Raw genomic sequence first — 17,869 nt, forward strand, 5'->3', positions numbered from 1 at the left:
GGCTGAGAGAATGTTTTGTCGAACTGATGTTAACCTCATCCATAAAAAGGAGTTCACATTTTTCCAGCAGACCTAAGACCTCTTTGTATGAACTGGGTTTAGATTCCATAGCAAAACTCTCTTCCAGCCCTATCCTGAAGTTGCAGCAGAGAGCATCTTTCCTGATGGCACCTACATCTCAACAAGAGCACTCTCTATGGTAGGGATTTATGTCTGTGTATCTTTAGGCTTCCTTGCTACAGCACTTTGTGGAACATCAGCCTGCATTTTTACTTCCAGCAGCTAAACACTGCACTCCATGCACCACACTCTGCCACAGGCCATGAAAACTGCAACTAAATCCTCATCCTGACATGTTTGTGGGCATCATGTTTTTGGCATATAAAAAAATAAAAGGTTTTTACTAACTTCCCTTGTATTTCACAGTTAACATCACCCCACATTTTAACTAGTTATGTTTGCCTAAAGGAACTGATCAACCAAAATAGATCCACTCCTAATGCAGGTGATGCACTTGATTTTTTTAGGTTGTTTTTTTTTGGGGGTGGGGGCAAAAATTGCCTCATATGCATAAAAATTGATACAAAGCATGGCATCTGAAAATCTGTATCAATATCTTACATCTAATAGTATCTCTTACCCTCAAAGGATCCCAAGTGTTTTGCAAAAATAAACTGATATACAAACTATACATAGGATTTCTTTATCCACCACTGAAATGCAGCTACATCTAGGTTGGAACACTGGAGCTGTTTAACAACAGACAGAAACACAAACAAGTGTAGGTCAGTAAGTGAGAAATATTGTATCCATCTGAAACTGCAGGGGGAATTCAGGGAGGGATATTGTAACTCCCAGCATTGAAATATGGCCAGGACACTGGGATTAACCCTTCCACAACTCTTGCAAACTGGCCATGGAATCTTTAATGATGCCAGATAGCCAATGTGACAGGTTCCCCCCGGGGTGCCACCTGGAACTGGGGTACCACTGAGCCCTCTGACCCACCAGCCTGGGCTCCCATTCACACTGTACTGCTGTGACAAGTTGCAAAGCCCTCCAGCCTGCACTTTCACCAGCATTCACACGGGTAGGGACATGCCCAGCTGCAGTTACACGCAGGCTCTCTAACCATCAGCTTCCCAGCCTAGGATCCCACAGCAGTACCATCCTGCCCTGGTCAAATCTGGCTAGTATATAGGTTTAATACCGGGTCTGCCTCTCCCTCAATGTGGGGAGGACAATGCACACTTGTGGTAACCAAGCAGAGATTTTCCCCAAGCATTCCATTAAAGCTTACTCGTTTATATTAAAACAAAACATAGATTTTAAGTGATCATAAGTGATAGCAAACAGATCAAAGCAGATTACCTAGCTAATAAACAAAAACGCAAACTAAGCTTAATATACTAAATCAGGGATGGGCAAACTTTTTGGCCCAAGGGCGAAGGGGTTGCAAAAGTGTATAGAGGGCCACCTCCCCAAACAGCCTGACCCCCCTCAGAACCCCTGACCCATCCAACCCCACCCCTGCTCCTTGTCCCCTGACCACCACCTCCAGAGACCCCTTGACCATAACCGCTCCCTTGGGACCCCACCTCCTATCCAACCCTCCCTGCTCCCTGTCCCGACTGCCCCGACCCCTAGCCACACCCCCAACCCCTGACAGGCCCCCCAGGACTCCCATGCTTATCCAACCCCCCCCCACCGACCTCCCTAGAACCTCCCCCCCCATCCAACTGCCCCCTGCTCCCTGACTGCCCCCTGGGACCTCCTGCCCCTTATCCAACCCCCTGGCCTCCTTACCACGCCGCTCAGAGCAGCATGTCCGGCAGCCGCACCGCTTGGCCGGAGCCAGACATGCTGCCGTGCTGTCCTGCAGGAGCGTGCAGCCCTGGCGCCCAGAGCGTTGCCCACGTGGCAGCATAACTGCAGGGGATGGGGGACAGCAGGGGAGGGGCCGGGGGCTAGCCTCCCCGGCCAGGAGCTCAGGGGCAGGAAGGACGATCCTGCTGGCCGAATGTGGCCCACGGCCATAGTTTGCTCACATCTGTACTAAATAGGTTGGTTATGAATAGCAGATTCTCACCTTAACTGATGGTATAGTCAGACTGGTAGATTCTTGAGGCACCAGCTACACTCGCTTTGCAGCCTGGAATCCCCAGGTGTTTCACACACAGGCTAGAAATCCCTTTATTCTGAGTCCAGCACTTTCCCCAGCTCAGTCTTTGTTCCTCAGGTGTTTCGAGGTGTCTTCTTGTGTGGGGAGTGAAGAACCACATATGATGTCACTCCCTGCTTTATATACCTTTTACATATGGCAGGAACCCTTTGTTCCAAAGCTTGGTTCCCAGACCAGTTTGTGGAAAAATACTGACATCCCAAGATAGTCTCTTTTGGTCACGTTCTTGTAGAGTCATAGCTGCCATCACTCACAGGCTGTCTGTAGCGTTCTCAGAAAGGCTCACCAGGTGGCCTTAGGAGAAGCTTATCCCCCTATTGTTTTTCCTTATGGCTCATTACCTTGAATATGCACATCACCACCTACTATCTAGACTGAAAGCATCTTGTCTAGTGGGCGTTACCCAGGTGTAACTACATTTGAAGTATGGATACATAGGCCTTGTCTACACTACTAAGTTTTGTTGCCAAAACTGCCCTTTGTCGACCAAAACAGTGAGTGCGTACACACTGTGAGGCGACTTTTATTGGGAAAAATGCTCGGTTTTGGTGACAAAATACATCCACCCTCAAGAGAGATGTACATCTTTTTCCTCTATATTTTTGTTGACAAAGTGCCAGTGTAGACACCACACTTGACTTCATGGCTTTTATTGGCCTCCAGGAGGTATCCCACTATGCCCATCCTGACTGCTCTGGCCAGCAGTTTGAACTCCACTGCCCGGCAGCCAGGTAAACAACCATTCGTCCCTCCCCCTTAGAAGCCCTGGGAATTTTTGAAATTCCATTTCCTGTTGGCTCATCGTATCTGTCCAGGTGACCATGGTGGGTTATTGCAGCAAACACTCTCCCGCTTGGACCCACTGCAGAGCTGTTGGATCTGCTCAGTATATGGGGAGAGGAGGCTGTGCAGTCCCAGCTGTGCTTGAGCCGTAGGAATTGGGATACCTATGGGCAGATTTTTCGAGAGTTGTGTGAAAAGGGCTATGATCGGGACATGCTGCAGTGCACAGCGAAGATAAAGGAGCTGAGGCAGGTGTACCGTAAGGCGAGGGAGGCAAGCCATCACTCAGGTGCTTCACCTAAGGTTTGCTGGTTCTATAAGGAGCTGGATGCTATCCTCGCTGGCAACTCCACCTCCATCGCCAAGAGCCTCGTGAATACTTTGGAGGGCACAGAGGTGGCAGAAAGAGGACCCAACCAACAGGATGAAGTTATTGATGAAGAGGTAGAGTTATATGAGGATGTGCAGCTCCTGGCGGGGTCGCCCAGTGGGGCAGGCAGCCAGGAACTGTTCTCCACTGCAGAGGTGTCTAGCCAGTCTCGGCAGTTGCTCTCCGGGGAGCAAGAAGTAGAAGATGAGACCCCTGGTAAATGGCTGTGGCTTGTGTAGTATGGAGGTGGGTTCAGGGCATAGAAATGTGGGAGGCTGGCTGTGTTTCTGGGAGCTGGACATTTCTGTGTGTAGTTAATCAGTACAGCGGAACAGGGTGTTGATGCACACCGAGATCTCACGGGAAGTCTCCAGAGAGAGATTTCCAGGAAAGTTTCCTGGAGGTACTCGGTAACCCTCTGCAAAGGGTTCCGTGGCAGGTCTACTTTGTTCATTCCCCCATATTAGGAAACTTTCCCATGCCATTCAGCAATCACTTGTGCAGGGACCAAAGCGGCACACACGCAAGCAGCATAGGGAGCAGGGCAAAAGCCACAAGCATGGAGTAGATTACCCTCATTTCCCTACTTACCCTTACCATTGAGAAGTTTGCTAAAATGACCCCCGCCTGTGAAAAAGTGTGGGAGAATTTTAGAATTTGTTCCCTAGAATGCTGTACCATGATCTTTACAAAAAGGGTGTGAGTGTGTGCTCTTTTTCCCATGTGGAGCATCCCCCTCCCCCCACAACACTCACCATGCTTTGGGTGTTTGCAGAGATGTGTGCCTGGCTAGGGTCAGTGAGAAAGTGATGACAATGTTGTAAAAGATGTATTTAATTGAAATGTTTCAATGCTGTACATGAATTTAACAATCCTGCTTCTTTGCATCGTCCCCTGTGCTTCACCAGATGTGGCCTTCAGGAACACCCCACGCACCCCGGTCAGCGCGCCTTTAATCTGCCAAAGGCACATTAAACTGTCATCCAGCACCTACTAAGCCTTTTGTTGAACCACTCTTTACTGCTGTCCCATGTAAGGTTTCATGAGCCATGGCTGTAAGGGATCACTATGGGCTGTGACACGGTCAGGCCAGATGACTACAGAAGAGAGATCCTATTGGGATCTGGGAAGTGCTAAAGGACCCCACCCCCCAAGCCTAAGAGGGGGATCCACAGGACCTGGAGACCAAATGATTACGGGGGACAACAAATGAAATAACAGGGACAGGAGTGTGGTCGAAGGGTCAAACGAAGGGAACCAGACGGGGAAACCGAGCAGAGAGATATAGAAGAGTGATAGAAGGCAGATATATTAATCCCAGATTAAGTAGATCCCTGTTCTCTGGGTAAGGTAACAGGGGCAGTTCCAGAACAAGCAGGCACTTGCTGGAACCAGTTAAGGCAGGCGGGCTAGTTAGGACACCTAGAGCCAATTAAGAAGAAGCTGCCAGAATCAATTAGGACAGGCTGGCTAATCAGGGCACCTGGGTTTAAAAAGGACCTCAATTCAGTTAGGGAGGGGTGTGTAAGGAGCTGGGAGTGAGAGGATGTGCTGCTGGAGGACTGAGGAGTACAAGCAATATCAGACACCAGGAGGAAGGTCCTATGGTGAGGATAAAGAAGGTGTTGGGGGGAGGCCATGGGGAAGTAGCCCAGGGAGTTGTAGCTGTCATGCAGCTGTTACAGGAGGCACTCTAGACAGCTAGAATCCACAGGGCCCTGGGCTGGAACCCAGAGTAGAAGGCAGGCCTGGGTTGCCCACAAACCTCTCAACTCCTGATCAGACATAGGAATAGTTGACCTAGACTGTGGGTTGTACCAGAGGGATCTCTGGGCTGTTCCCTGACCCACATGGTGGATCAGCAGAGACTGTGGGGGTTGTTATTCTCCTTTTCCCCATGCTGGCCAGTGATGAGGTTATCTGAGTGAAGGCAGATTTGAGCTATGAAAGTGGCCAAACTGAGGGCTGCTGCGAATCTCTGAGGTGAGCAAATCCGTCAATAAGCGTAGGACCCACCAAGGTAGAGGAGGAACTTTGTCACAGGGCATTTCAATATCCCCCACTGTAATCTTCTGTTTAGGAAAGAAAGTCCCCACTTGCAGCTTTCTGTACAGGCTGGTGTTCCTGCAGATGCGTGCGTCATGCACCTTCCCAGACCATCCCGCGTTGATGTCAGTGAAACGCCCGCAGTGATCCACAAGCACCCGCAACATCATGGAGAAGTACCCCTTCCTATTGATGTACTCTGTTGCAAGGTAGTCTGGTGCCAAAATGGGCATGTGTGTGCCATCTATCACCCCTCCACAGTTTGGGAAACCCATTTCTGCAAAGTCGTCCACTATTTCACACACATTTCCCAGAGTCATGGTCCTTTGTAGCAGGATGCAATTTACTGCCCTGCACACTTGCATTAACACAGCCCCAAAGGTCGACTTCTCCACTCCAAATTGATTTGCGACTGACAAGTAGCAGTCTGGAGTCACCTGCTTCCACACAGCGATTGCCACACGCTTCTCTACCAAGAGGGCAGCTCTCATTCTAGTGTCCTTGAGCCACAGGTAGGGCAAGCTCCGCGCACAGTTCCAGGAAGGTGGTTTTCCGCATCTGAACATTCTGTAGCCACTGCTAGTCATCCCACACCTGCATGATGATACGATCCCACCATTCAGTGCTTGTTTCCCTATCCCAAAAGTGCAACGGTCTACCCTATGCACCTGCTCTGTGAATGCCAAAAGCAATCTAAAGTTGCAGAATGTCGGATGCCTGCAAGTCTTCCTCGGTTAGGAACTTCATGATTAACTGCACTGCCGTCCGCAAAGTCTTCATGACAATTAACAGAGCATAGGAGAGCAGGGTGGGATCCATCCCTTCTCACAAAAATGCCAGGTGCACAGCAAAGAAAGGCCGTTGCAAAAATGTTGTGAAAGAAAGCCAAAAGCCCATGGAGTGCTGGGACAGAAAGCAATGCATCATGAGACATTTAGCCCTGTCCCAAGATCCGCTCTGTGGTCCCATAACACCTAGTGACAGAAGGTGTTGAGCTGGACTGTGGGATAGGTATCCACAGTGCATTGATCCTACTGTTGATGATGGTGCCCCCCTGGTGGAAGTGATCTGCTGACAGAGGGAGCAAGTATGAACCTGAAATTGCGATTTTTATTATGTTGATTTTTGGGTGTGAACATCACTTCTGTCAACACAAATAGTATAGATATGGCCTTTGTCAGTATTTATAATTTCAGATACAAAAATGATACATGCATACAAAGAGGATAATCATATTCAGCAAGTCACAACCTTTTCAATGACACCTTACATGACCCATCTTACATAAAATGCATCATAATTATGCCATAATCATATCATAATATCACTGAAGAATATGGGCTGCAGTGTCACAGCCAGGACTTTAGCTTTACCTCTCATCAGAAAGATGGTACCTCCAGCAGCAAAATGCTCCTACATGGTGACTGAGAGAGAACAGTGAATAACCAATACCATTTCTGACAGCACTAAGCTCTTCATTAAAGGTCTCTCTTGCAAATACTTATTATCTGCTCCACTTGTGAGGTCTGGTAGGCTCAAAGCAAAAGCTGGTATGGTGGCAGGCATATATCAACTAGCCATTTTAGATAACACAATAATCTATAAGATATCAGCAGAAGCACTTCCATGTCTCTCTGCTTGTCGGGGATATTGCTCTGGTCCTAAGAGTGGCAGAATCTTTTGCTTCACTCTTATGAATAAGCAGTGAGAAACTTCCGAGAAGCACAGATACAGATATCCAGCCATAAATATATAAAACTGTAGCACAACAAGATGGATGAAGGTAAGAAAAGGGAAAGTCTCTGGATGGAATGCACACAATACATGCTCTCAATTCAGTCCAAGGCACAGCCATATGCTGTTAATCTCTTGACAAGTATTACTGCAGCATAAAAGACATTAAGGTCTATAAACGGCGGTGACGTTTCCAGTTCAGTCTTGGGCTTGGTGTCACACACACACAAAATTCCAAGTAATAATCAACCCTTCCCCCATCTTGTATTCTGAGAATTTCCTGTTCCCTGAGTTTTTCTTTGGAAAGCTAACTCACATCTGCAGTTCATCAGCCAGAGCTGGGAAACTAATGAAGACCAGATGCTGTGGAAGAGTGATCAGAGCCTAAGAATGTGCTCTCTTCTTCTGTTTCAAGGGGCACATGCTTATCCATGAAACACATTAAGAAATCAGACATGATCTGCCTCTGTGCTACAGACTGGCCCCAAGACTCAGACCATCTAAACAGTGTATGGATGGTGCAATGACTTTAATCCCCCCTCCCCATGTAACTGGGTACAAGTTTTACTATACAATTATTGTTTCAATTTTTCTCTTACATACTTGATCCTTTCAGAAGCTATTTTTAACAGTGCTGTGGTTATGACAAGTTCCTATTAAACTAATGTCATGACATTAATCCTTTTGCTGCTGTATATATTTCAACAGCCACTTTATATGAAAGCCCAAATCAAATAGAATGCCAACCTGGAAGTTCTAGAGATGCATATTTGTCAAAATGTACCTTACCACAAAAATCTCTCTGAAATCAGGGAACACATCTCTCTAATACATGAGAACACAACATTTTTGTTCTTACCACTAATTTCTTTGCCAGCAGAAAATTGACATTTCCCTTCACCTTGGGTCCCTGCATTGAGTCAAATAAGCTACTGAGCATTTTACTTTCAAAGACTCCTTTGTGATCCTAAAGGGGGAGTCCCCTGCCAAGATCACTTGAAGTCTGTAGAACAGCTACACGCCATTTCAGTGAGACACACAAATCCAAACACAGGTTCTTCTCTTTATCCCTATCCTGCTCCCACTGAAGTCAACTGCAACCTCCTGTTGACTTCAAGTGCAGGATCATGTCCTTAATTAACATTTCTAGCTAGGACAGACAACTATCCCAGGCTGGATTTCAGCAATCTTCTGAAGCAAATTCTAGATCATTTTTAAACTGCGATGTTCTCTTTTGACTAGTAGGCAAGCAGAAGCACTTCCATTGACTGGGAGTGGAGAGAGGGAAGCACCCTTCATTAAGGTGTGATAAAGCAGCTGTGAAAAGTAGTCAAGCTGTGTGGTTCTTCTGTATCTAACTGTGACACGATGGAAATCATTCTTAAAACTGCAGCTGAATGAAGACTGGATATATCAGAGAGGACAGATTCTGCTTCCACTTTGGGAAGATGACCTCCCTGACAGCACTTCACATTACAATGTGTGAGAGTGGTTGCAGTGGACATTAAAGACACGTGTCCCAGTTAAATGTAAAAGTCTAAGGAAAGTCAGTTTCATTTCTAAACTTGGGAACTAAAAACCCTGAATGAAAGCAATGATTATGCATTCAGTTCCTTTATACCATCTATTCAGGTTCTCAACAGTTCATAACTGTCTAAGTCAGCCAGCTGGGAATAGAATGGATGTACAATTCTAGTGTTGAAATGTTTACTATCAAGCTTACCACACCGTAAACAGTGTCTGGGCTTGCTTATACAAACCTGTAAGACACTGAAGCCTCGCCCTTTCCTTAAACTACACCCACTGCCTACGTGCTGCTTTTGGGGTGTTTTCATGAAAAGGAAAAGGATGGGATGAAGCAGGTGCTTTTTCCTAAGGAAAATTAAGAACATCTACTGCTATTTTTCAAATGTTAGTTACATGTGTTGCCTGGAATTACAGTATTTTAAAGCCACACCAAAAAATAAAGCAATGTTAGAATAACGTCAATGCTGTGACTTTAACCCACAACAGCAGGAAACTCTGATTGGAAGCTGAAATCCATTCTTAACTCTGACTCATATCTGATAGGGCATGCAAAATCAGCCACTGGACTAAGGATCCCTTGGCATGCAAAATTAGCCACTGGACTAAGGATCCCTTTAGGGGCCCAAATCAGCTCAGTACTTAGACATGACACGCTGAGACAGAGTGACCATTTCAACCTTAACATTATGACTCCTGTGGATTTAATGCTGATTCTTAAGAGTGATATGTAAATCTTAAAAAAAAAAAAAAAAAAAAAAAAAGTACATTAGTATTACCCCCTGTTGTGCAATATTATGGCACAGTAGGTGAGTTTCAGCTGGAAGTGAAGTTAGTCACAACCTTTGTATTTTGTGCTTCTTACACCTCTCGCTCCTAGTGTTATAGACTTGAAAAATGACACTTGTAGGTTTAAACAAAACAAAACAAAAAAAATCTTTTTAGATGAACTCTGTACAGTAGGACTAAAATGCATCAAGAACCCCAATCCCACAATGCACTTTGAGCATATGAATAGCCACACTCACTTCCGGGTGACTACTCACTGTAAAGGTTTGGAAAGGATCTGGCAGTTGGAACACACCTTCCACACACCTACAAGAACCCTAAAGGATCTAAATTCTTAAGAGCTAGGGGGGTTCCTATATGGCCTTACCCAATGGAAGCATAAGAGCCACAAGGGCAAATCCTGTGTATATGGAATCTTTCAAGGAGGAATATTGGTGTGCTAGCAACAGCCAGTTATTATTGCTATTTATACACAGGCATAGGTGTTACATACCCTGAGCTACTTTGGTCTGCAAATGCCTAGCAGAACTCAGTGTCTCTGCAAAACTGTTATTTTGCTTCTATGATTGTGCTCGTATTTGGAATATTACTAATTTACAGATTTGGATGTTTTGATTGTTTGCCAAAAGCAAATCTTTTAATAGGATTATACTCTATTTAAATAAATGTAAAAGGCAGGTAAGTAATACGTTTTGACTGTCCCCAAATTAATAGGGAGGGGAATTCAGCCCATTAGTAACTCAGGCTTTGTCAACACTACAGCTTATTTTGGTATAATTTATGTTGCTCAAGGGGATGAATAAATAAAGCTCTCTCCTATCGGCTTAAATTAGAGAGTTTACAGTGGCTCTGAAAATAAGATTAATATACTAACTTACATTTACATATTGGTTTCCGTTCAGAAGGATCCCAAAATGCTGTATAAACTCAAAGTGATATGCAAACTATAAACAGGGATCATTTAACTCACCTCTCAACTTAAACTATCTCTGGGTGGAACACAACAGCTGTTTAACTGCAGATAGGAACACCAAACAACAAATTTATGGCAGGAAGTGAGGAAATCTTATCTAATTGAAATGCCATGATTAGTGCAAGTTATTAATGTGATGAATTGCTCCTCATACTCTGTTATTTGGGGCATATTAGTTGAGTGGTGTGGTGAAACTTACAGTGCTAGTGCACTATCCAATCTATGATTAAATACATATAAATGTATGTCTCCCATCACCACGATGTCTGAATCCTTTGCACTCATTAATGAATGTATTCCCATAACCCCTGTGAAGTCAGGTAGCATTATTGTTCCTGTTCTGCAGATGGGGAACTGATGCATCGCAAAACTAAGTGATTTGACCAAGGTCATACAGGAAACTTGAGGCAGAGATGAGAACTGAACGCAGATCTTGAGTCACAATCTAGTGCCTTAACCTCAAGATCTCCCTACTGTATTTCCACCGAATGCATCCGATGAAGTGAGCTGTAGCTCACGAAAGCTTATGCATCTGATATAGTGAGCTGTAGCTCACGAAAGCTTATGCATCCGATGAAGTGAGCTGTAGCTCACGAAAACTTATGCTCAAATAAATTTGTTAGTCTCTAAGGTGCCACAAGTACTCCTTTTCTTTTTGCAACCTCAAGATCGTCACCTCTCCTTGGGGACACGCCAAAGTCTAGCACTTGTCATGAGAAACGTTCAGTTTTTTAAAACTGTTTTTAATTTAGAAGAGTGATGGGATGTTCTGAAACTAAATAATTTGTGTGAAGAAGAGCAGAAGTGGAGGATTTAAAATGGTTGGACTGGTTGTGTTCAGCTATTTTATAATTAAATGCATTGCTAATATAAGACATGGCTGACAGAGGACACATTATATACATTCAAATTATAAAGTCCTGAAAATAAGAGTCTATAAAAACCTGGCTGATCACTTTGTGTACGTCTACACTGCAATGAAAGGCTCATGGCATGGCTGCAGCTGGCCTGGGTCAGCTTACTCAGGCTTGGAGGGATGGAAAGAGGCTCAGGCTGTCGGGCTACAAATTGCAGTGTAGCTGTTAGGACCAGGGCTGAAGCCTGGGCTCTGAGACCCTGCAAGGAGGGAGTCTCTGAGCCCAAACACTGACATTGCAAATTTTGGCCCCATAGCATGAGCCATTTTTTTTATTGCAGTGTAGACATACCGTTTAAGTCTGACAGACCATGCTTTTTTAAATGTCAGTGGACTCCACTATCAAAGTCAGCCATGAACACACCACTAACACCTTTAGCTCATTCTTCTTAATCAATCAAGCATTTTTTAAGTACCAGTAGCTTGAACTGATAAGCCTTATTTCCTTCTTTCTTAGATATTTATAGGCCCTCAATCACTGCGTATTTAAGGGACAAGTATTTCCATCCTTTCTCAGTAAGAGAAGCTTAGAGAATAACGTAGAAGAGTTGTCTGTGAGGTAACTTCTTGTGCCAACAGTGATCTGAGATGCAGTGCCTGAGGGAGGGGTAACATAAAGCTTTGCCTCCTTAGTAATGTTGCATTGGCTTTAATTTAACTTGTTTTTTAAACCAGTTTAGTTAAGCTGCTGCAAACCCCTGGGTGGACACTTTTTTTGGTTTAGCTTTAACCCTATTTCCAATTAGTCTAAGTTAAACCAAAAAAACCCTGCTCTTAAACTAAAATAAGAACCTTCACTCGGTGTTTGCACTGGTTTAACTAAATCAGTTTAAATTAATACCTGAGGACTTGTCTATAAGAGAAAGGCATACTGGTTTAATCTAAGATTTTCTTCTTCACACGTTTATTTATTAAACTGTTCGGGAATGATGACCAATTCCTTATCTCTGAACATCAGACCCTGCTAGTTTTATACAATTCTTTCATGGATACGAGACCATTGTGATCACCTAGTCTGACTTCCTATACCACACAGGCACTAGGACTTCCCTGAATTAATTAATTGAACTAGAGCATACATTTTAGAAAAACATCAAATTTTGGTTTTAAAATTCCCAGTGATGGAGAATATACCATAACCTTTAGTAATTTGTTCCAGTGGTTAATTACCCTTACTGTTAGAAACTGGCACCTTATTTCTAGCCTAAATTTATCTAGCTTTAACTACTTGTCATTGGATCATGTTATATTTTTATCTGCTAGACTGAAGAGCCCTCTATTAGCAAATTTCTGTTCCTCACGTAAATACTTCTAGACAGTGGTCAAAACACCCGTGAACCTTCTCTTCGATAACATAAATAGATTGAGCTTCTTCCTCACATCTTTCACTATAAGGCATGTTTCCCAATAATTAATAATTCTTATGGCTATTCTCTGAATTCTCTCCAATTTTTTGACATCCTTCTTGAAAGGTGGACACCAGAACTAGACACGGTATTTCAGTAAAAGTCACACCAGTGCCAAATACAGAAATAATAACAACCTCCCTACTTCTACTCAACATTCCTTTTTATAAATCCAAAGATTACAATAGCCCTTTTAGCTACAGCATTACACTGGAAGCTCACATTCAGCAGATTATACCCCCAGTCTTTTCAGAATCACTGCTTCAAAGTACTGAGTCCCCCAGCCTCAAAATATAGCCTGCATTCTTGGTTCCAAGATGTAAGACTTTACATTTGGCTGTACTGAAACACATATTTTTTGCTTGCACCCAACTTATCAAGTTATCCAGATTGCTTAGTATCTTCCTTATTTACCACTGCACCAATTTTTCTGTTATCTGCCAATCTGTTCAGTAATGATTTCTGTTTTTTTACAGGTTATTGATAAAAAATGTTAAATATCATAGGATAAAGAACTTATTGCTGTGGGATCCCACTAGAAACATACCCAACTCAATGATGATTCTGTTTGCAATTGCATTTTAAGACCTATCTGTCAAACAGTTTTTAATCCATTTAATTCTGATAACTCTCCTCAATACGCACATAGTCCCAAAGCTGGTGTGCACACTTTGCTTGCTATGCTGCAGTTAGTTCTATATTTGTATGTGAAAACTGTCACAACGCTATGTCTACACTAGAGGCCTTACAACAGCACAGCTGTACCAATGCAGCTGCGCTGCTGTAAGATCTCTCTTGTAGCGGCTCTATGCCAACGGGAGAGCTCTCTCCCGACGACATAATTAAACTACCCCCAATGAGCACCAGTAGCTATGTCAGCAGGAGAAGCTTTCCTGCCGACAGAGTTGTGCACACTACCACTTATGCTGGAGAAATTCATGTGTTTTTTCAGACCCCTGAGAAACATAAGTTTTGCCGACATAAGTGGCAGCGTAGACATGGCCATAACGTCCACAGAGTCTGAAGGGGGTTCACCAGATTTCCCAGCAGAGCCACAAGGGGGCAAAGCAAGTCAGGACTGGGGTGTCAGCCCTGCACAGGCAGAATGCATTAGAGCAGTGGTTCTCAACCTGTTCCATACTGCGACATCCCCCACTTTTCCCCCACTTTTCCATTCCAGAACCACCTCAGAACACCCTATCTGTCCATGATCTCCCTCTCTTCCACAACAGGTCAAGGGCTGAATGGTCTCAAATCCAACATGCATCTGATGAAGTGAGCTATAGCTCATGAAAGCTTATGCTCAAATAAATTTGTTAGTTTCTAAAGGTGCCACAAGTATTCCTTTTCTTTTTGCGAATACAGACTAACACGGCTGCTACTCTGAATTCTGATAGTTTGCTTTCAATATAAAACATTAAGAGAGCCCTCAGTGCTCCCCTGCATTTGCCTCTGCAGAGTTGACATTGTGGTTGAATTTATGGGTTTATTTTTTGTTTGAGGAGTGCTCACTGATTTGTTTCTTGTGATCACTTCAGATGCACAAACTGATCCCAATCCCTTCTGTCCCACAGCATCATGCTTCTCTGGCTGACTGGTTGGTTTGGTTACTATTCTTTCTGGGAGGGAAAGAAAAGGAGAAGGAGGGGGGACACTGGAAGGAGGTGAGAGAAGAAAGGGGACTAGGTTTTTAGAAGTCTCCATAATGTTTTCCTTTCAGGAAACACATCCTGTTAACGTTTGACTGCGGTGGCAGTGGCTCTGTTTGTTGCAGTCGGCTACGCCCTGAGGCTCACCAAAAACAGCCACAAAAACAACCATTTCCTCTCTGTTGAGAGACAGAGGGGGAGGAAAAAAACCCACTTCCTCACAGCAGAGTTTCTCCTCTCCAGCCCTCTTTCACTCGCTGCTCTGACAGCGTAAGAGAAACCGGAGAGGAGCAGATTCCTCAGGATACTCCAAACTTCCAGAGCACCTTTGGGATGAAGACATTCACTTCAAATTTGGCTTGGATTTTAGAATGAAGTTTCCCTCTGTTTGTGGGATGTTCTGAGTTTTGTGGCTGAAAAGGCTTTCAGAGGTGCTATTTCATGACTCTTATGTGAGTCTCTTTCTCCTCTTGCAGCTGCATTCTGAAGAGTTGAGGCATTGTGTCTGCAAGCATTTCAGTCTGTTTTCCCCAGGAACAACCCAGGTTTTCCCACTTCAAGACTAGATACTCTCTGGCTTTGCCTTGTCCCACAAGGAATGGACCTCCCTGTTCTTCAGTTCATCACCAGACTGGCTTTGCTCATCCAGGTACAGGAAGGTGGATAAGGCACAGCTTGGAAGGACAAAGACCTGCAAGTTCTTCTTTGCACTTGTATTTTATGGAATTCTTCTACCTACCGGACTGTGTTCTTATCTGCTTGGTCAGAAACACCTTAGGAGTCGACTTTGAGAATGAACGGTGATGTTCTCTAGCCCCTCATAACATCATACTGCAGCTGCCTCCTATTTCGAGTTCTACTTCAATGTGCTGCAGCTCATCAGGACCTTGGATCTTCTGCAAATAGAGACTGGCAGCAGTCAACAGTCAGATATGACTGTCCAGAAACTGGTAGCCACAGCTGTGTTGGTAGCCCTGGTCTCACTTATTCTTAACAATGCAGCTGCCTTTACTCCCAATTGGGTATACCAGACCCTGGAGGATGGGCGTAAGCGCAGTGTGGGGCTGTGGAAGATGTGCTGGCTGGCAGAGAAGGGGAGAGGAGGTGCAGGCACAGGCACCAGACATGGGCAAGGGGAGGAGCGAGAGTGTGAATCCCTGGGCTGGGGTTCAGAGTCAGCCGGGTTCCAGGAATCTCGTAGCACTGTCAAACGTAAGTCCCATGTTTTGTCTTCTGTGCTTACTTTCGATTATGATTTCTATAGCACCACTGGTGTGCATGGCACTGTACAGACAGACAAAGTCCCTGCCCAGAGGAGTTTACAGTCTAATGGACTGAAACTGAGAGGTGCAGAGCACCTGCTGAAGTCAAAGGGAGTTGTGGGGTTCTCAGCTCCTCTCAAGATCAGGCCCCAAATAAACAAGAATGAGGCCAGTTATAAACAAGTCAATAGAAAGTGATGGGCTCTAGAATAAGTATAATATAACTCACTATCAAGCTTATATGAGACTGGGAAAAAAGGCTAGCAAAAAGTGCACTAGAAATAATACATCTGGGAACCACAAGTCTAGACCTTTGAGACACATCTCCAGTAGCTTCTCTAGTGCTTCTCCCCATGCCATACTTTCTCAGCTATAACATTCTGCTGCAAGCTTCCTTCTAAACACAGCAAAACCTTGACCAAGTAGCGGTGTTGGGGATTGTTTTTTTTTTTTAAGTATTTAACTAATAAGAATTCAAAAAGAAATAGGTAAAGTCTCCAGATACAGACAATGAGTAATACTGGTTTTCATCCTTGTTTTCTACTGAGGAGAGAAAAAAAGATCGTAAGACCCTGGGTGGATAAAAAAATATAAAATGGAGAAGGATTGTGGTGAAGGAAATATTTATTGTTCTTGGTGGAAAAACAGACTGTAAATACTCTGCAAGGGCAACATCCAAATCACTAAATACCACATTTTTGTAAATTCATAGCCTCCCCTTGGGATGGATAGAATATATATGGGTTAAACTGTGGTGGGAGCTATTTAAAAGTTATGGCTAAAACAGAATTTACAAGCCAACTTGCAGAACAGTACCAGCATTATCTGAATAATCAAGAGTGCAGTTCATTAATCATATTTACAACATTAAGGGCTGGATCCTGCTCTCACTAAAGATATGAAAGTAGGATTGGGCTTAATCAGCAACATTCAACTCTGCTACAACTGCTACAGCTAAGCTGCTGACAGAGCTTCACTGCAAGCTTCTGTTTTCAGCAATTCATTTACCTGTGAGTACTGGATCTGGAATAAAATTTGATAAACAAACATTCAGAACAGGAGTGCTTTGGGTCTGTTCGTTATTTAAGAGAAATTAAACAGTAATTTAATTGCATCCTCCAGTGACAGAAATGAAAAGTGTGAACAGCTGTAAAATTGGTATCACATCCTCTACCTCACAGGATTGTCTATATGCTTTGTTAATATTTGATTCATGTTTGAAGTGATTTAAGGTCCTTGAAAGGTGCAATTAAGTACAAAGTACTGTTATTACTAAAAGAAGAAAAATAGATGCAGGGGATTTCAGATGAGTTTTTTAATGTTTTAAAATGCATATAGAGAGTTAATCTAGTCCAGAATGTGGACTGATGTGTTGGCCTTTTCCATGCTTTTTGGGAATTAAAATAAGAAAATGAAGAAGAACTTTTGTTTGTCTTGCAGAACAATGCCCTGTGCACAGACACTTTTTTTTTTCAAAAAAATATTCATACTTTTTCAGCACATGTGCCAAGTGTGAGCCTGTACAGACATCACCCATAAATGAAAACCTCCTGAGCTGTTAAAAAACCGGAGACCTGATTTCTTTTTAAATTCTGATCCTTAATGATGTCATAGAACTAGTTACAAAAGTAATATGCCTATCTGTAATTACATCACTAGAATCATTGCACTCCATCAGATTAACAATCTAAACTACATCTCCAAAAGAGTGTACACAGTTTTTTTAAAAGTGGACATTTTGCACACAAGAGCATGTGTAAGCTCTTGGCACACATGGCATTTTGAAATCACATACAAATTAGCATGGGAATGTCTTGTTCTGCACCATTCAGAAAATGGGTGGCCCTAAAAAGCTTTCATATAAGCATTAGTTCCACTGAGGAATTTTGTGAGCACCAATTTCTTACCTATTAAAGCAAATCTTGACTAAGAATGTCTAGAGTTCAGAAAAGTGCATAAATTATAGCAGGAATAAGTCTAATCATTCATTTTACTTGCAAAGAAGCATCCCCAATGGTTTGAATTTAAATAAGATCCCTTAAGACTAAAGAATAAATTCTTTATCTCACAGGGAGCAAGTTTTAGATAAAAAGATCATTTTGAATCTCTATAAAGGGATGTTTTTAAAAAAGGTCATGCAAATCTAATAGTAAAAACTGCCTCATAAGAAATCTTGTAAACAGTCTTACTGAATACATTCAAGCTCAAGATGCTTTTCTGAGGACCTCACAGTCA

At 43.4% G+C, this 17,869-nt stretch overlaps 2 protein-coding genes across 14 annotated transcripts in view; one reads left to right on the top strand and one right to left on the bottom strand.

Moving 5' to 3' along the window:
* IFT140 (intraflagellar transport 140) overlaps positions 1–17,869 on the bottom strand; it is a 250,730-nt gene that overhangs the window by 22,521 nt on the left and 210,340 nt on the right. The gene's annotated exons all lie outside the window — the stretch shown is intronic.
* Positions 13,684–17,869, top strand: part of TMEM204 (transmembrane protein 204) — a 74,196-nt gene continuing 70,010 nt past the window's right edge. Inside the window, exon 1 of one of the 3 annotated variants that reach the window (XM_043494345.1) lies at positions 13,684–15,584. In XM_043494345.1, coding sequence (XP_043350280.1) covers positions 15,305–15,584 — 280 coding nt within the window. In that variant the 5' untranslated portion in view covers positions 13,684–15,304. The remainder of the gene's footprint in view (positions 15,585–17,869) is intronic. The other 2 variants (XM_043494344.1, XM_038420215.2) reach the window with 2 other exon arrangements.

The sequence above is a fragment of the Dermochelys coriacea genome, chromosome 10 (assembly GCF_009764565.3).
Source record: "Dermochelys coriacea isolate rDerCor1 chromosome 10, rDerCor1.pri.v4, whole genome shotgun sequence".
In the NCBI taxonomy this organism is placed as follows: domain Eukaryota; kingdom Metazoa; phylum Chordata; order Testudines; family Dermochelyidae; genus Dermochelys; species Dermochelys coriacea.